The following is a 19,357-nucleotide window of genomic DNA, read 5'->3' on the forward strand; positions in this document are numbered from 1 at the left end:
AATGAAAATCAGGGGGAGCATCCCAATTCTACTACGTACGTGACATATGCGTGTTGTACTCTTTTTCCCTTCGACTAGGTTTTTGTCCAACTGGGTTTTTCCTAGTAAGGTTTTAACGAGGCAACATAAGCGTGTCCAACACCATATCAATGATCTAGAAGAAAGTTGCACTCTTTTTCCCTTCTCTTCGGTTTTGTCCCACTAGGTTTTCCAAGCAAGGTTTTTAATGAGGCAACAATGTCATTGTATGGTAGACATCCAAAGGAGAGTGTTATATATCTATGGAATGTGGATGGCCACTTCATTACCTTCACCCCTTATTGCTTTGTAACCTATGCCCTTATTATTGTAATTAGTAGCTATAAATTGTGGGTTAAATACCTCTATTGTAAGCCTATAAATAGGCACTTATCAAAGATGAATAAGAGAAGTTGATACAAGTTCATAGAATAAATTCTCTGTATTTCTCTTCCTCTTATTGCTATCTACAATTCCCCCTAGTTTTATAACAAAACTCGTATTCTAAGAGCATCTCCAAGGGAGATGTCAAATACCAAACATCAAATTTAAATTTGATGGCTGATATGGCAATTTGACATCTTACACAGCTTTACACTCCACCCGATATGTCAAATTAAATTATTATTTTATTACATTTTAGTGTGATTTATTTTTAATTAAAAAGAAAAGAAAATAATAAATAATAAAATATTCATTTGACATCTTGCTTTTGGGATGTCAAAAATAACATCTCAACCTCCAGCCTTTATTCCACATCAGCTTTGACACATCGGTTGGAGATGCTCTAAGTACTTCTACCACTAAAATTAAATTAAAATATTTACCCTAAAACTTAAAATGAAATCTAATTAAATTTTCTTGTTAGAAAAAGAAGGACTTCAAAAAATATTGTGAGTAACAAGTTAACATACGTTACATTTTTCTAAAGCAAACTAATCAAGTAAATTTGTAGGTCTAAATGAAGATTTAATGGCATTTATCATGGCCCAAAAGCTTGGATTTTGACATTGCAGTCTCGATGCTTCCTAATTTTGTGGACTTTGACATTACAATCTCTATGGTCGACACCACATCGATACATGTTAATTTCGAGAACTTTTTTCTTTTTGTCATGTAAAAAACCTCTTCACAAATGTCACTTATCAAAATAGGAAAACCTTATAAAAGATATGAAGGTCTTATTAGGGAAAAATAAGATTTGTACATAAATATTTGTCCCATGAATAAAATTGACAATGAAAGATAGGGGAAAAGAAGCTTATTGGTGACCCATAGAGCCCATAGAGCATCCATCCCTTTGGGCTTTGCTTGACAAGAAAGCAGCATAAACAAAAGGAAATGGAAGAAATTCCAAGCTGTCCCCTCCAGCTCCATGTCAACTTAAAAAACCAGAAAAACCTCGAAAATCAATCTCAATGATAAACAACAGTGAGTGGAAATCTCTCTCTCAACTCAAAATGGACGACGGCGGCGTTTCGAAGGCAGTGGCGGTGGTGGCTTGCGCCGCCATGGCGTTGTTCTACGTTGCAATTCTCTATGTCCCGACTCTAATCCTTCGTCTTCCTCCTCCCCCTTCCTTCAAGAACTTCATGATCCGACGGTTCATATGCGCCGCTATTTCTTCCGTCGTCTCCGTTGTCGTCTCTGCCCTTCTCCTCCCTGTAAGCTCCACTTCTTCCCTACCTCATTTTCGCTGTAATTTCTCATCGTCAACTGATCCAGTATGGATCTTCAAGTTCTTTGATTGTTGGGTTTGAACAATGGCTGCCCAGCTCTGTAACTAAGCTCCTCTGTAATAGAATTTAGCTTAAGGTTATGATTGGGTTTCTTGCGTTTCGACAACTTTGACTGTGATATGAAATTTTTGAAATTGTTACTCTTCCTTGTTTGATTATTTATTTTCTGTCACTGGGTACAATTATATGTAGACCATTAGCAATTTTGTTATGGGTTTTGATCAGAATAGCTCACTTTGTTCACATTGTTGAATAATGCCAGATGAAAAGCAGAGAGGCATCATCTCTGTTAGGTGTATACGGCATCCGAATGGACCATATTGTGAGTATTATTATGCTAAGATACAATCTTGATCTTGTTGGCCATGTTTCTTTCTCTTTAATATCGTTCTAATGCTTACCTGAAAAAAGCAGCCGTTCTTCTCTCTGTGGTAATCTGGAATTTAAATTCGTGTATGATATGCAGATTTGGAACGGTCAATGCTTGCTAAAATTTGCATGCTGAATTGCAATTTTATGTATGAAACAGTGGCAAGCTGTGATCTTTCCTCTTACATTGACTGCTCTTATGTACGGTGGATCCTTGGTCCTCAAGTCTCTATTATTGATGAGTGCGTTGAGGGAACACATGAATTTTGGTGGAGGCCTTTCATTCGACAATATCAAAAGTTTCTCCGAAGAGATTGTTGCCTGTTCGCGTTCAATAGCTTCTGATGTTTTGGTTTGGCGTACTTATGTTGTGGTTAGTGGCCTTGTATTATTTAGTGGTGAACTAGTTTATTTATTTATGTACACCCTATAATGAATATATTTCATGTCAACTTTTCCTGCTTTGTAAGTGAGATTATCATGCAATGGAGATATAGAGTCTTTGGCTTCAGTTGGTTGAAACATAAAGCCTGGCATCACTTCATTGACAGTATGTTTTTAACAGGCCCCGCTTACTGAAGAGTTGGTGTTTAGAGCATGCATGTTACCTTTACTTCTCTGCGGAGGATTCCAAAAGTCCACAGTCATCTTTCTCTGCCCCATTTTCTTCAGCTTGGGTAAGTTAAACAAATGTCACTTCTTGCAGATATTAAATGTCTATCATCATCAAGGTTGGTAATTAAGCAGGATTTCTTATAATTTCCTGCAGTCTGGTGATTGTGTATTAATTGTTGATAACATTTATGTCTAATGAATTCTTAAGTTTTGGATGCTGTTCAGGAGCAAAGTATCATGCTTACTGTTTGTGTCTGTTTAAATTCATGCATGTGCTTATATGGTCTAACCATAAATTCTTTATAATTGCTCTGGATTAAATTCTAAATACCCGTGATGAAAAAATGACAAACCAGTTTGTCTTCTGGTTACTTTTGCTGTCTCTGAAATTCCCAAGTTTTTGCAGCATAATCACTTCAAGTTTCCCTTTGTATGCTTATATAAGTACTCATTATGAAATTTCCACTTAAAATAGAATAATTTTCTTTCGTATTTCAGATTAAGTGACTGAACTTGGAGAGAAATCATACTTATTGTGCATGGTTATTTTTTACAGCACATTTAAACCATCTAAAGGACGTCTACAGCAAGCAAAACTACAACTTGACCAAAGCCTTCCTGGCCATAGGTATTCTCAACTTTTCTATCCTTGCATTTGGATGGACACAAAGATTTCAGCCAAGAAAATGGGTAGCACTATGCAGTTGCATTATAGAATCCCCTCTTCCTCCTCTCTTTTAGTAACTTAACCTGTGGTATTTTCAGTTCTGGAGTTTCTGGGATCACTTACATTTTAAAATTGTATGATTTTCAATATGATACTCAATTTATGGAAGGTAATTTTGTCAGGTCTCCAGCTTGGCTATACCGTGGTCTTTGGCTCCTATGCATCTTTTCTCTTCATTCAAACTGGTAGGTGCTTGTTGACACTTTTCTACATCATTGTTACCGTGTCACTCGTCCTTGACAATAGGATTTTGTGTTATATGCATTTCAAAACAGTACATTATATGGTTTCATTTCCTCTTTTTCCCATGAGATATGTTTCTATGTCGTTGATATGTGTCATACTTATTTCATGCAGGACATTTTCTTGCTCCTTTAGTTGCTCACGCATTTTGCAATTTTATGGGACTGCCTGTGCTAGTTTCACGGGGAAAAGGTATGCAGTAAAGTTTCCTAACCAAATGCCTACCTACTAACCAAAAAATGCGTACCTGAGAAACCTTAGAATGCACACGTAAACAGTATTATTTGTGATTTTGTGTCTCACATATGTTTGATTATACTTCAGAAACTTGCACAAGTGCTGTTAGTTATTAATGAGTGTAGATCCATACTACTTTTTTTTTCTTCATTTCACCATCATGAAACTATTTCACGAAACTTGGGTGTCTGCACATAAATAGTGAAGAGATAATTGTAGATTCCTTTATCTTTTATTTTCCAACATGGAAAGTCAATCATGTAAATGGAGACGGGAAGGAACCTAAATGATTGTAAGAAACCACAATAAAATGATCCATTCAAATGAAAACAAGAAATAGGAAAGTTATAGCTCTATCTTTGGGCATAGGTTTGCTCGCAGTAGAACAGGACATAATGTTAGGTGCCCCATGGAAATCACACTCAAGGTGTGAGAAGACGGCAAAAAGTGGTGCTTCCCCCAGGGAAATCATTGAAAACCGGCTCCAGGATATTGAATATCTGGGACTGAGACCGCAATCCCATTCATCATTTTTGATCTACATAAGCCAAAGCCCATAGCACGACCTATACTAGTGGGCAAGCAGGCTCTAGGGCCACAGATCATTAGGTTCAGTCCCTGGTGATCGAACCATTACTCTAAGGTGACTCTGTCCCTCTTTCTTACGATACAGTTCATTCCGTCCCTTGACACCATTATCAAGTTGGAGTCTGTACCATTCATTACACTCTTGTCTTAAAGTACAGACGTTCGTGCTCTGCATCCGCAAGTATTTCTTAGTTAGTGGTATGCTATCCTCGTAGGAGTACCTTCTTACAGTTGGAGTACCTATTGCACTAGTTATACCTATAACAACAATATTGGTGTTCCTACAGGGACTCCCTCCCTTACTCTAAGTCTGGAGGAAAGACTGGTGAATCAGGCAACCCCTCTACCTTGAATTCATAACTTGCATAATGAGTTGCATCGACATCTTTGCCCGTGATCGAATGCCCCTTTCCCACGCCACCAATCGACGAATGCTGAGGAAGGAGTGAATCAACTTATGCAACCAACCACGGGGTCGCGAGAGAGCAGAGCGTACCGCCCTGCCGCCCCTGTTTGGCTTTTGTTCTCCAAACTTGGGCATGTATGCAGCTCTAGAGTCTGTCCTGTTCACACAGGAAAAGACTGAAGCCAATTTTTTTCCTTTCCATAAGCACACCCTGGACCTCCTCAGTACGAAAGTTTAGATGTATCACTAAGAGGCCCTCTAATCCTTTGTTGTCTCCACATGGCCGTGTGTTTTTTTAAGTCTGTTGTGTTAGTTCAATTCTTGATCAAAGCTCATCTTTGTCTTCATTATTGTTCCAGGAATAGTAAGTGTGGCATCTGTAGCTGGAATTGTGGGTTTCCTGTGGCTTCTTTTTCCAATGACTCGCCCAGAGTTGTATAACGATAGAACAGATAATTGCGTATGTTGGCAAGGATATTGTTCTGGGAACTAAGCCTGTGAAATCTTCAGAGTAAATAGGTTTGTTTAACCTAAAATCTTTTGTAGCATGATTCTGTATAACATGGATGTTGTTTCCTCAGCTATAAAAAAAGAAAAAGAAAAAAATGCTCTTCAGCTCCAAGAGAGATAAATACGTAACAAACACTAATTGTTTAGCTTATCATTTTCTAGACTTGACAAGAATTTCTCAACTAGTTCTATCTTTCTAGAATTCCAAATGATTCACTTTCTGAAGGTGGTATTGCACTTTAGGCCTTTTCTTTTTTGAATACTCTTACTTGGTTATTTTAATACCATATTCTTTACCACAAAAATAGTGAGATAGTGAGATAGTGAGTTAATCTACATTGAAATTTTACTCTTCTTTTGTATTATTTATTTTAATTTTCCTGGTTTATACCGGTGCTTAGTTCTTAATGCTTACAAGAATCAACTTCCAAATGGTTTATTAGGGAAATTATTAGTTGCACTTTCATTTTTTCCTCTTACCCTAAAAATATCTTAAAATTTTCTATGAAGCTTGCAATAAGATCAAGGAGGCTAGAATGAGGGGTTATAAAGAGGGGGTCCTTAATAGCCGCCCGATTTATTGCTGAGTTATTATTGGACTGTTAGATTCAACCTCTTCATTGTAACCCCTCAACATAGTCCCCATTGTAGAATTCTTGCATTATAGAAGCTCCCACAATACGATTGCCCGACCCTTCATCTAGATCTCAAGTGGTCTCTCTGTCCAACAAAGCTGGGCCCTAGATTGACTTGGGTTCGACCGTACATAGTAACAAGTAGGGTAGAACTGGTCCATCATCAACTAAATGCATAGCCCACAATCTAATAATCCACGGGCTACACACCAATGGCTCTTTTGGAAGTTAACTAATAGTTAGTGTTCATGGGCCCACTTTCTTTTATTTATTTTAATAATTATAAATAAATAGAATTGTCAGGATTCTTTACCTATGTCATTGTTGCTGAAATTTGCCAACATTTGTGAGAGAAAAATCCTAAATCTATTACTGAAAATATTCTTTATCTTTTTCAGAAGAAACTGTTAAACACAAATTAAAACTAAGAACCACTTACTCGTAATCACAAAATGGAAGGAAAATGCTAGGGAAAATCACTCACGCACCTTGCGTAACAGTCCTCAGAGGGAAGGAAGCACAAGCATATGCCCTTCATTGCTAGAACATCAACAACATCCCAATGGTGCCCTAAACTTGTTTGAGAAACCATGTAACCAGATTATTAATGATGCCCTAAATGAGCCAAGAAATGCGATATAGCATGATTGTTGGCTTAGGCAGGTCAAAATATCATTGGAGGTTAGATGGATGGATGGATTATGGAATGTTCCATTAACAATGTTGAACCAATCAAATCTATTTAAGCACTTTAGAGGTCTAATCGTTTGGGCCAACATCAAAGGGACCTTTATTTTTATATACCTTTCCCTTCCAAATTCAATCGTCTTAGATATTGTTATGATGACCAGAATCTTAAGGATACTACGTCAAACAAGGTCAATGCTGATGACCAAAAACAACCCCATTTCATGGTTTTGGGTTTTTTTTTTCCAATTTCAATAAATTTGTGGGTCTGAATTTTTATGCATTGGCTATCATAACCATGGTGCTCTTTTCAACCTTGAAATTGATTTTCCTGAGTTGGTGATGTGGTAAGGTGTCATAGCCATGGGTAGGGTTTGTTAGACGCATTCAAGTTTTGATTAGACATTCTTTCTTTATGTTCTTCTTCTTCTGCTAGATTTTGTTTTGTGTGATGGTCAACTTAAAAGGATATACAGATGCCAAGAGACGACGAGACTTATGTCATTTCCATGACTTTGATATTTGATATTGTGGGTTACCACTTTTATTTATTTATTTATTTATTTATTTATTCATTCATTTATTTTATTGTTTTTCAAACTTCATGAACCCATATTGACTTTCTATATGCTGAATCTTTTGATGACGTTCCCTCTGATTGGATCCTCCTATCACCTCTCTTCTCTTCTCAGATAGCCACAGAATCTGCATGCAAAGTTTTCAAATTAAAATATATACAATCCTTTCTGAAGAAAAAGAAAAACAATCTGTTCTATTCTATCTAACTAAGCAGTAGGTGGTAGGGTTTTAGCTGCACCGTTACTGGTGCTTCATGTTGCTTACTCTGTTTTTTCGCTGTATAAATTATAACCCTCATGTCAGAACCAGTTTGCCAATTAAGAAACTTGGCTCTGTACGCATGCATGATTACTTTCCCATGTGATTTACTGTTTGACCATCTATTTCTTCCATTTTCATGTGATTTTTTTTTAAAGGATATTAAAGTGAGAATTAAAGGAGATGTTATCAGGTTTTTTGACAGCAAATAGCAGTACAAAAATGAGAGCTGCACATTTGAAACTTCTTACTTTTTAGTTTGGTTTACACTGCACTTTGATTTTGTGATAAAAGTAGGGGAAGTTATCTATTTCTTTTTTCATTGAATTGGATTATGAAGCTCATGAGATAGATTGCATTATCTGATGTCTTGTATATCAATTGGTGTAGAGCACTAGTTCCAATTTGGATACTCAGTTGAAACAGTTGTGAGAGAGAGAGAGAGAGAGCTACAATAAATATTATATTTCTTTCTAGCAGATAGCTTGATACATCCTTGTAGACCAGAAATTTTTATATCCTAAACCCCCCAAAAAAGAGAAAATAGCATAAGATAAGGAAATAGAAGAAGCAGAGGTATCCTTGGTACAAAGATACACTAACCACTTTTCCTCTATGTATCTAAAACTGGAACAACTACCGCTTTTGACTAAAAAATATTACACAAAAAAAGCTAAGTCCTAGTGGGGTCATGATATTTCTATCCAGCTAGCTATATGTTTTAGTTGCTGGAACTAGAAGGGTTTTGGGTGGAGCTGGAGCTGAGATTGAGGTCAGGAATATTGTTGTTTGCTGCTGCATTGGCTTTTGAGTTTGTCTTGGAAAGCTTCTGCTTCAGCTCAGAGAGCAGGGCTTGATTCTCCTGGTTGAGAAGCTGTGCTTTCTTCCTCAGCCTCTCATTCTCTTTCATTATGTAGCAGTTCTGCAAGTACAGCTTTGAGTTCAGCCTGTCCATTGCTGTGAATTTTTTTGGGTTTTCTGTGATGATGCTTCTGAAACCAAAACAACAAAAAGTTATCAACACAAGAGTATCTCAGATAATTTTTTATTATTATTGTCAAACATATGTATATATTTAACACATGGAGACACTAACATTACACTATATTTTAAATCAATCTTAATATATAAAAAAACAGAAAATTGAACAAAACATATAGAATTAAGAAGAAGAAAAAAATACTTGTTTCTGAGTGCCTAGAGTTTTAACAAAATGAATGAAACAATAAACCTATTTGAATCCAAGAAGAACAGTTACCCAAAAACAGATTACAATGTGCTTTGTGCACTGCTTTTACTGGAAGTACTTATGACAGTTTTACAAAAGAAGGTGATGACAACAGGGGAAAGGCAGAGCAGGTGGTGGCCAAGAGCAACTTATTAACAAGTTTTGGACCACTATGGTAGATTTATAGATATATATTGTTTGCTAGGGAAGAAAAGAGAGATGGAATCATAAGTAGTCTAAAACTGCACTCAATGAAAAAATGGTCTCTTTCGGCTTCCCGTACATGAAAGAAAAGGATAAAAATCCTAAAATCAGATTCAAACTGCAGAAGACTTCAACTTCTCTGTTTCATTAAAAGAGCATTCACAAATACAACTCTTGCCCTTTTGCACAATCAAGAAGATGGTATGATCAAAAGTTTTAATTTTTTTTAAAGAATAAGAAAATGAAAATAGAAATATAAGTTCCACAGAGTGCCATGGAGTGTAGAGAGAGACAAACAAACCGTTTTAAAAAAATATAAAATAAAAAAAACAAATGTTGGAGAATCCAAGGTGCGAAACATTCTAAAGGCAGACATTCTCTCCTCAAAATGAGGTGTGGAACAGACAAAGAAGAAGAAACCAATAAAACCCAAATGTGAACTCACTCATCTAGCAATTCTGATAAAAACCCAAGAAGGGCCTCTAGAACATGAAAAATAATCAAGAAAAAGAAGATGAGACAGAGAGACACAGAGAAATATATATTTATATGTTTATATATAGAGATAGATAGATAGATAAAATGAATAAAGAAGTCACCTTTAGGAGGTGGTTGGTTAGAGAGGGAGAGAGAGAGCGCGCTTTGGGCCGAGGAAGCAATCTGGTTTGTAACAAGAAGTAGCAGTGGAAAAAGGAAGAAGTTGGTAGTGAGGGACAAAGGGAACAAAAGAAGGCCTTAATTTATAGAGCCAAACTAGAAGAGAAAAAAGGAGCTTGTGAGAGAGAGAGAGAGAGAAGCTCATGAGGGAGGAGGGGACATGCCCCTCTCTCTCTGACACAACAATCATGCATGTGTAAGCATGGAAGGCGGCCGGTTAGGAGGCCTAAAAGATTTTAAGTGTTTTGGGTTTTCTCTTCTATGAATGATGATGAATATGGCGTCATGTGAATGATGATGGTTTTTGGGGTTTTGCAGCATAGAGAGAGAGAGAGAGGAGAGAGAGAGAGAGAGGGAGCTGGGGGCATTTTGGTCACATAAAAATGGCATTATGGATATGAAGAAGGGACAATTATGGGACTTACGGCTAGGGCTTGTAAAATGATGGTGGGCTAGGCCGTCCCAAGATTCGCAATGATGGTTTGGATTGGGTTCTAAACCATCATCACCACCCCCTCCTCTCCCTCCACATCCCTCTCCTTCCATCATCAATTACTCTTTTGTTTTATTTATGCTCCTATTATTTTTGTCCCTCCATTTTCTTTTCTTTTTTTTCCCATTTCATTTCATTATCTATTTTCTTTTTTGTTGGGAACTGTTGGCAACTTGGCAATAATAATTTTGGTTTTTTTTTCCCTTCCCTCCATTTTTGTCATTTTTTGGTCAAGAAATCTGACCTGCTATATTGTATCTTTTGGGTCATATCAAAGATTGTATCATCCATATAGGGACAAATTTGGTATAAACCAATTTATTCATTTATGCTAATTTTTTTAATAATGTTATGTTCCTAGAGATAGAGGAGTGTTTTTGTGAAAAACCCATTAACCCAAATATGAATCCAAGCTATAAAAAAACAGGTGGTTCCAACAAAAAGAAAAAGGGGGTAGGGGGATTAACTTATAGCAAAAGACTCATAGGCCTTTGTTCCTATGAGCTATTTCCAACCCTAACCAAAAACATAAATCAAAATGTCCATTTTGCCCCTGCTAGATAACTTGCACGTTTTGCACCATCAATGGTGTTTTGTTTTACGTTATTAGAATCATAATTATTAGGCCAAGGGTAGTAAAGGAGGTTTTTTTTTTTTTGGTTGCCAAAATTAGGGGGTTGAGCTTGAAATAATGGTGAGGGAGGAGGAGGGGGGGTAGGGGCCAAGCCAAGCCCTCATGGGTTATGAGTGGTTTAACGTGAAACATCATGGTTGACAGGTGGTGTTTTGGAAGGGTCTATGGGTGTAAGGGTAGAATTGTCCATCTGGCTTTGTTGTCCCTCGTGGAGCTCGTTCATTTCACTCCTCATTTGGGGCTCTGCTTACATCAATCTAATTATGGGTTTCAATCCATGGGCTGGCAATGCTGGAAATGACCATTTTGACCTCAACGGTTTTCTTTTATCAAACCTTATTGTGACAACGTTCCTCATAAAGTCAAATGTTTCGTCTTTATAATTTCATATTTGGATTCCAATATCATTACAACTAATGTCAAATTGATCCAAATGAGATTTTAGTAATACATGAAATGGTTCTATATTTGGTCAAATTTGGGCCCAATGGACCGAGTTGATATCAAACTTCAGATTAATAGGCCAACGACACTTTTACTTTTACTTACGACACAAATACTCATAAAAAACTAAAGTGTTCGAGTCAAGCCTTATCATGTCAAGTTCATGACATGTTGACAAAATAATCATACGATTATTAACAAGTCATATTGATGTTCATTTGCGAAACATGTTAGTGGCATGTTATGTTTGTGAAATATTAGGTTCTACCCTATTGACGAGATGAGTCTCTTGTAATTAGCCTCGCCTTAACTTTCTCTGTTCTTGGACACTTTCTACAATTTTGTTATTGATTCTTTTGCTCTTTTCTTGCGGTGGTTGTAATTGAACCACCCACTGAGCTTTGATGAAAGTTAGATGAAGAAGGTGCCGGTTTTGGGCGTGAATTTCTCTGAACTCCTATGGTTGAACATGGGTGGGTGGTTTCTCATCATTTTCCATTTGTTTTGGTTTTTTTTTTATGATAATAACCTTTATGAAATCATCCGATTGCTTAAATGTGTTAGCTTTCTTTTTCTGTTTGAGAGGCATTTTTTGCTAAACGTTTTTCATGCATGCCTTTGGTACTTTTTTTTTGGACATGTGTTAGGTAATGTGTTGGACATAACTTCTTTTCTTGGGACATTTGTTCAAAATCTACAAGATACCATTCGGAATCTCGTGACATATTATCTTAACATTCCCGTACCATGCAATTTAACATATTATGTTATTAAATTTTTAGTTAAAACCTCAGATTTTGAATATGGCATTCTAGTCAACAAAATGACATGCCATGATGTCTATAGTTAATCCCTATTGATATCTGGGGTAGATTCGATTGATACTCCTTGATGTTTGATGCTATAAGTATGAAAGTTCCTTTTACTAATTTCTCCCCCCTTGAGATCTTAAGCCACATTTAAATATAAAAAATAAAATAAAACCCCCCAAATATAGGATAATTTTTTCACGTGTCATTGTGTTATTGGTTTGGGATAACAAAACGTTACTATCCCCGTTACATGTAAGTTTTTTTCACTACATGTGATGTGCCGGGTCAAATCCATCCGTCATTCAAACTATGATCCGGTCAACCAAAGCATAGGGGCAAAAGGGTGCTCTGCAGAGGCCTGCAAAGAGTGGACTCAATTTGACTAAGTGTGTAATGAATCCCAGCCTTATAAATCTTAGGTCTGAAACAACCAATGATGGCCATCCCCAACAATAATGGTTCTCTTCCCCTTTGTAATAATCCTTCCCTTCAATTCAAACCCATCTTAAATAACCGTCTTACTTTTTGCAGCAAATTGGAGCCACCCTTTTAATACCAATTCAAAAAAAGAAATAAAAAATCAACCAGAGAGGAAATTGAAGAACGGGGTTTCATGATTCAATTGGGTTAGGGGTTTTGTTTGCTTACATAAATGCCTATGGCAGTGCTCAAGAGATTTTGCATGGTTCACAGATAACAGGCATTCATGAACCCCCATCATCATGCACATTGCCTATAATTACCAGTATGCACAGTGCCCTAATTTTACCCAAACAAAACTTATGATTACCTCACCCCTGGTGAAATTTAGACAGCTGACCCCTGCAATTTTATTGGATGGCATTGATTTCTTTATTTTCGGCAAAAGCGAAATGCTAAACTATTCTAATGTACAGAAAAGGGGATTGAATTCAGATACAAGAGCGGTCTTGACCAACCAGCATAACCCGCATTTGCGGATATGGCATTGATTTAAGACACGTGAAAAGTTGGAGATTTTCATAATTTGCCCAAATTAATCCCTTTAATCATGGGTTGGTTTGTGTTCTTATCTGATCTACGGGTAATGGGAGTTGGGATTTAATTTGAAAGAGCTCGTGGATATGACCTCATCAACATGGCAAAGCCTTTAAAGACCAACTTTCTTCTTTTTTTTTCTGAGGTCGTTTTTAATGATTTCACATAATTCCAATTCCTGCATGGCTAATGATGAAATTCTACATTATTATGGTTAGTAAGTGCATTGAACCCTACACGTGAGCTAAGGAAGGGGTTTGATAATTTCAACTTTTAGGGTGGTAATTTGTTTTTTCTTTTCTTTTGGGACCACACGTGTAAGAGAAGATCGTCGACAACCCTGTGTTTTTTTTTCTTTTCTGTCTTCTGGGTTCTGGCCTGAATCTATAGATCACTAATTAAATCCCCTAATGAGTTCTCACACGGTTATAGGCTTATAGCCCCATAGGTGGGGACTAGAGTATTTGCAATCTGAATCCTGTTCCAACCCATTCTCAGTTCTAATTGGATGCTTGTTGAAAAGCATTGTTTTATTTCTAGCTGAAACATGAATTAGAGATTGTGAATTTGATGTTAATTATATCTTTTGTACAGGCGAAACTTGTAATCAGAAATGACGGGAGTGAGATTGTGTTTTTTACTATAACAAAAATGCAGGTGAAACTCGTAATCAGAAATAACGGGAGTAAAAGATGTTTTTTAATGTAAGAAGATATATGAGAAGTAAAAGAAACTCATTTTGAAGTGCAAATAACATCTCATCTAATTTCAAATAAAATATTCCAAAAAATCTCAGCCTCAGAGTACTCTTTAAAATTCTTAGAATAGACCATATTATGTGAATGTGGAAGTCCACATAACATAGTCTACTTCTAGCGTTTAGGCCCCAAAAACAATAGGACCAACCCTGGTTAAACCCTCGTTTATCAGTGGATACCTACCTAGTGTAGGTTCCATTTTGGTGGAACCCACTTAGATAAGTGGATCTCACGTAGTTTCTATTTTTATGACCAAAATAGTTATGTTTAAGGAGTAATCTCTAACCCAAAAAGCAATGAAAAGCAAAGCAAAAAGAGTAACAGTAGTACCATTCAGTACTTCAGCAAAAATGTTGTCACCAAAAAGAAGATTAAATGGGAAAGGGTAAGTTCAAACTCGGGAATCCACCGAGAACCTGAATCGCGCGGGAAAGTGATTTGAGCTTGAAGTCAAGCGATCCGGAGTGGATGAAAGCGATATGTGCAAGTAAGTGTAGCAAATCACATAAATAAGGCCCTATATACCAGTGCGTATAGATAGGGCGAGCGAAGTCCGAAGAGGATGGATGTCTGAGCGATTGAAAGAGTCAGTTTGGGAAACATATGTGTTGATAGGAGTATAGGGAGTTCGAATCCCCCTCCATCCATGGAGTCATAAATTATATGTTGCGTTATCTATAGATAAGAACGAATCGAAAAAATAATAATGAACACTTGAGCTACAAAAGTTCTCTCATATAACAGAAAAATTGAAGGCAAAATGAGGACATATAACATAAAATATGAAATAGTTTCTCCAAATTATAAAGGTCTTTTTTTTTTTTTTTAAATTTTATGTAAAAAGTGATGCTGAAGTTGATTTGGTAAAGCCACCAACTTTAGTTGGAAAGACGTATCATTAACTGAACAAAATCATCTCCATCCGTGGACTAATTAAACTGCCACAACCCAAAGAGGGTCCATGATCAAGTGTAAACCTATCTCACAAAATGATGGTTTATCCAACAAATACTAACACAAATTATTATTCACTCTGGTGGACGAAACTACAACTTCACATCAGACCTACAGTTTTCCTAAGCAAGAAAATTATAACCACATTTGACTTTTCTTTAATTCTTTTTGCTTTTAAAAAACATCGTTATGAATCCAAAAGAATGGTGCTCAAATTGTAGGAGGCATGTTAATATGGCAGACTATTATTGCAAAGTGAAAACTCATACCCAATTGCATTGATAGGACAGAAAATGACGACTCTATCAACATTTTCAACTGGGTTTTTCATTACTATGCGAATCTGATCATTTTTTTTTTCTTGGGGATATCATATGGGGATGGATTTTGGTTGAAATTTTTGTTTGCTTCACTGTCACTGAAGTCAACTGCTGATCCTTTCTTCCACACAGTCATGATCAAATTGCCACATTTAATTTAATTTAATTGTCCAATCCAACATGCCCAGTTTGTTTGCTTTTCTTCAAAGTTAAAACGGAAGAGGAGGGGGGTTTTTCTCACACATACTGGCATATTGCTAATGTATCATGAGAGTTCGAACATGAAATCAGTGGTACGCAAATCAAGACATTTGCTACTAGGCTAGACCGTATTGACAATCCAACATGCCCAGTTTCATTGCAAAAGATTTTGGGATTTTTGGTGTTGGACTGATTCATCTGCAACATGATAAGAAATGTTTAAGCAAAGGAGTGGACATGAGCAAAGTCGTAGTTTGAGGGTTGGACTTGCCCTAATGTAAGAAATTGGGTCGGGCTTGTTGGGCTTACCCTGACAGGGAAAGCATTTTGCTTATTTATAACTTTGGCCTTTCTAAATGCTTCTAAAGATTTGATCCGTGCACTCATTACCCAAAAGAATTTTATTTGGCCCTCATTATAAGATACTTGGGCTTAGGTGTTTTTTTCCTTTTCAAATTACATTTTTAATTTTATATAAAGAATTTTTTTAAGAAAAAGTGTAAAATTGATTACATAAAACTGAAAATTAAAATAAATAAATAAAAGCTACTAGACCTTTGAATAAAGAAATTTCATTTTCTTTTTCATTTGATTATTTTAATTGGATTGGAAGGAACATATAGTATGAATATTATGCAATTTAATATTGGAATTTTAATTTTTGCAGGCAGGATCAGAGGAGAGGCTTGTGAGCCAAATGGAGTCACTGGCAACTGCCTCATCACTATCTTCATTCCTATGCCATGTCCACCGCGCATGAGTTGCATTTGCCACCACTAACTGCCCGTGCCCAAAGCTGGCCTCCCTGAAAACCGATATTTTGGGTTGCGGATTCTTATACCTATAAATATATAAAAGAGAAAGAAAAAAATTTATATGTATAAATCGGCAGAAATTTAATAATAAAATGATTAATTAACAAGTAACTAAGAAATTAAACCAACTTACTTGCTCGCAAGACCTTCACGGTTGCCACCATCTCCAATGGTAATATGAACTGGACCACAATTATTGGCTTCATCCTTGTAAACGCGGGTCTAAAATAGAACAATGGAATAATTAGATGAGACCATTAATAACAAATTAAACTAAATCAAGTAATCGAAAGTAATCCCAAACCAATACATTTTTTGACAAACGATATGATATTTACATAAAGAGACATGTTCTGAATAAGTTAATATGTTTATTCGAGTAATGGTAAAGGGATCATGTTAAAATGTAGGATCTATTTGTGAATTACATTTTTGTTATGTTTGATGATCTTGTGATTTTAGCATTGACACCTTAATAATGTCTAATGCGATCTATCTAGCATTTTCTCGTAAATTATAAACTCGAAAAATTTGAAGAAAACTTACAAAACGCTCATATGCATGTACATGGCCAGCATAAACAACATCAACGCGAGCTTGATAGAGCAGATCTTCCATGGCGTCCTTCATGTCAATAGATTCAGATTCACCCTGGTGAGCCTTGTTAGAATTGTACCAAGGAGCATGGATAAGCACAACGATCCACGGGGTCCTTCCCCTATCCACCTTCCCCAAATCTACTTGCAACCACTGGTACTGGGCAGAACTAGGATCAAAATCAGTGTACGACCCCAACATGATCACATGAACTCCAGCCACATCGAATGAGTAGTAGAGGTTCGAATCCGAAACACTCTCTTCGTACGGCATGTGCCACCTTGCATTGTACGCAGTGAAGGCAGACGAGTGTAGGACGGGGATTTTCTCGATTTCGTGATTGCCTTGTGTCACCATCCAAGGCCGCTGGCTTGCCAAGGGCTGCACCAGACGCCCAAATGAGTCCCATAAAGGTTGGTCGAAGTCTGCATAGGATAAGTCTCCTGGTAGTAATAACACGTCGTAGTTTGCTTTGGATATGTGATCGAGGGTTGATTTGGTCCATTCAGTTTGCCCAAGATCACCTGCAAAAAATGCACATTATTAATTTTCTTTTTTGAAGAGAAAAATCTACATATATAGAAAATATGTGTATTGTATTAGGGTAATAAAATTTAACAATTTGGACCAAATTTACTGATCGCCTAATTAATGCGATAGTAAGGTCTATGACTAAAAAAACATTTGCAGTCTTATATCGCGAGCGACGCATATACTTATATCACGATACTACAAATTTGAACCGCACATTCAATCAAAAATTAACCTATTAACGTGTTATTAAATACCTACGACTGCAAATGTGACAGGGAAAGATGCAGGAGGGGTTTTGAAAGTGAACTCAGGACCCGAATTGGATCCGCAGCGGTAGTAGTATACTGTGTTGGGTTCCAAGGGACCGATGACCACGTCATGGATTTCCCCAGACTCGTACATCAAATACTTGTATGAACTTGTCGACCCAGTTGCCGACTTCTCATATGCACCAGGAGATGTGCCATATTCCACTGTTGCTGGACTTGGACTGTCGGTGATCCAGGATACTCTCATTTTGTCTGCACCTACTGTAGATATATGCACCTGCGCCAGCACATAAACAACTATGTTCATTTTTAACCCATTTCAAATCAATAAAACTCTCAAATTGACTTGGTATTTGTAAATTTAAAGATGGGATATTTGTAGAAATGTCACCTGAACTTATACATCAGTTTTAATTTGTCATCTTAAAGAAAAATTTAAGCAAAATGTCACCTTAAGTTTCCAAAATTCATGATTTGTCACCTGACTATAACATCATCCAATTTTCCATACATTTTTAGGGTATTTTAGTATTTCCATTTTGAAGAGAATTTTCAGACTCTATTTCAAGATCCCCAAACTCCAAATTTGGGAAGGTTGCAGCACTACTTTAGATATTGGAAAGACTAAAATACCTTTCAAAATGAAAGAAAAATTGGATGATGTTATAGTCAAGTGACAAATAATGGATTTTGAAAATTTAAGGTGATATTTTGCTTAAATCTTTCTTTAAGATGACAAATTGAAATTAATGCGTAAGTTCAGGTGACCGAAAAACAAAATTAGGGTCATTTCAATCTCCGAAAAATGATTATTTGGTCTAGTGATACTACTCTTTACTTCGCGAGAGTGTATTTCAAACTCAGATCTCACTGTACCAAGTAATAATAATTTAAAAAAAATAAAAAACAATATGAGGGTAAATCTTATATATATCAATATCTCTTATTTGGCCTCTTGTGTCACAGATGTTTGTCCCCATTCATTTTCCCTTTCAGTTCCCATTTGTCCCCATTCATTTGACTAAAGAGAAAACATTTGTTCAAGAGAAAAACTAGGAATTCAAGAGATTTCGGTTAATTTATTGTGGTTGGTAAGTAAGTAAAGAAAAAACAATTTCGTCTGGTAATCCATCTTGGACTAAGCTAACCTCACTCAACGACTTAATCATCAACTCATCTCTCTAATTACCACTATCTAATTAAGGCCATAATTTGGCTTTCAAGTGCCCTCAACAAAAAAAAAAAATTAACTTTCACAAAAATGAAGAAACAATTTTACGAAGAAAAGAACAGAACATATATAATTCAGAGTACCTGTTGTGGAGAATCAGAACCAGGATCATCAGAAGGGACATAGAGGTTTTTGCGCGGCGGTGGACGGTTATACCCCTGGACCGGTGCAATAAAGAACACCGGCAAAGCCAAGCCCATTATTGTCAAAACAATGAGAAAACCTCCCAGCCGGCCTTCGACAACCGCCATGTTTATTGTTCCTACCTACTCAAATCTGCAGAGACAATAAATAAAAAACCCTCACCAGAAGAATTTGAAGCAACAATGGTTCTTCTTCCTCGTATATATATATATATATATACACAAAAATATGTCATCATCAATATCATGCCCGTGGATTTATCGTTTTGGACAACTCCCTCGCGGGTTGTATGTGACACGTGGGGGGCTATCCAGATGGACACGTGTTCGAAAGGTATATCCAAGGCGTAACATAAGAGAACAGAGCCTAAGCCAATTTTGATGGTTTTGATGTTGTTGTTTGAGTGTGAAAAGAGTTTGGCAATTTCGGGTGCA

At 36.6% G+C, this 19,357-nt stretch overlaps 3 protein-coding genes across 5 annotated transcripts; 1 reads left to right on the top strand and 2 right to left on the bottom strand.

Moving 5' to 3' along the window:
• Nucleotides 1-1,298: 1,298 nt before the first annotated feature.
• FACE2 (farnesylated protein-converting enzyme 2) lies at nucleotides 1,299-5,557 on the top strand. 2 transcript variants are annotated; one of them, XM_088244735.1, is made up of 8 exons: nucleotides 1,299-1,682; nucleotides 2,020-2,079; nucleotides 2,287-2,499; nucleotides 2,692-2,803; nucleotides 3,298-3,369; nucleotides 3,591-3,653; nucleotides 3,826-3,903; nucleotides 4,824-5,283. In XM_088244735.1, exons 1-8 carry the CDS (start codon nucleotides 1,437-1,439, stop codon nucleotides 4,886-4,888), a joined length of 909 nt encoding a protein of 302 aa, XP_088100861.1. In that variant the 5' UTR covers nucleotides 1,299-1,436; the 3' UTR covers nucleotides 4,889-5,283. The 2 variants fall into 2 exon arrangements, with proteins under 2 accessions (XP_088100861.1, XP_021810100.1); XM_021954408.2 differs by lacking the exon at nucleotides 4,824-5,283 and adding an exon at nucleotides 5,302-5,557 and having other exon boundaries at nucleotides 1,301-1,682.
• A 2,499-nt stretch (nucleotides 5,558-8,056) lies between these two features.
• On the bottom strand, nucleotides 8,057-9,978 carry LOC110753509 (protein LITTLE ZIPPER 3). Of its 2 annotated transcripts, none has more exons than XM_021954416.2 (2): nucleotides 9,643-9,978; nucleotides 8,057-8,603 (listed from the first exon to the last, which is right to left on the bottom strand). In XM_021954416.2, the coding sequence occupies exon 2, from the start codon at nucleotides 8,564-8,566 to the stop codon at nucleotides 8,333-8,335; it is 234 nt and encodes a 77-aa protein (XP_021810108.1). In that variant the 5' UTR covers nucleotides 8,567-8,603; nucleotides 9,643-9,978; the 3' UTR covers nucleotides 8,057-8,332. The 2 variants fall into 2 exon arrangements, with proteins under 2 accessions (XP_021810108.1, XP_021810109.1); XM_021954417.2 differs by lacking the exon at nucleotides 9,643-9,978 and adding an exon at nucleotides 8,870-9,054.
• A 5,917-nt stretch (nucleotides 9,979-15,895) lies between these two features.
• On the bottom strand, nucleotides 15,896-19,113 carry PAP20 (Purple acid phosphatases superfamily protein). The gene is made up of 5 exons (XM_021954415.2): nucleotides 18,863-19,113; nucleotides 17,534-17,825; nucleotides 16,695-17,269; nucleotides 16,282-16,370; nucleotides 15,896-16,174 (listed from the first exon to the last, which is right to left on the bottom strand). Exons 1-5 carry the CDS (start codon nucleotides 19,028-19,030, stop codon nucleotides 15,988-15,990), a joined length of 1,311 nt encoding a protein of 436 aa, XP_021810107.2. The 5' UTR covers nucleotides 19,031-19,113; the 3' UTR covers nucleotides 15,896-15,987.
• Between the last annotated feature and the right edge of the window lie 244 nt (nucleotides 19,114-19,357).

The sequence above is a fragment of the Prunus avium genome, chromosome 7 (genome assembly GCF_965620075.1).
Source record: "Prunus avium chromosome 7, drPruAviu1.hap1.1, whole genome shotgun sequence".
In the NCBI taxonomy this organism is placed as follows: domain Eukaryota; kingdom Viridiplantae; phylum Streptophyta; class Magnoliopsida; order Rosales; family Rosaceae; genus Prunus; species Prunus avium.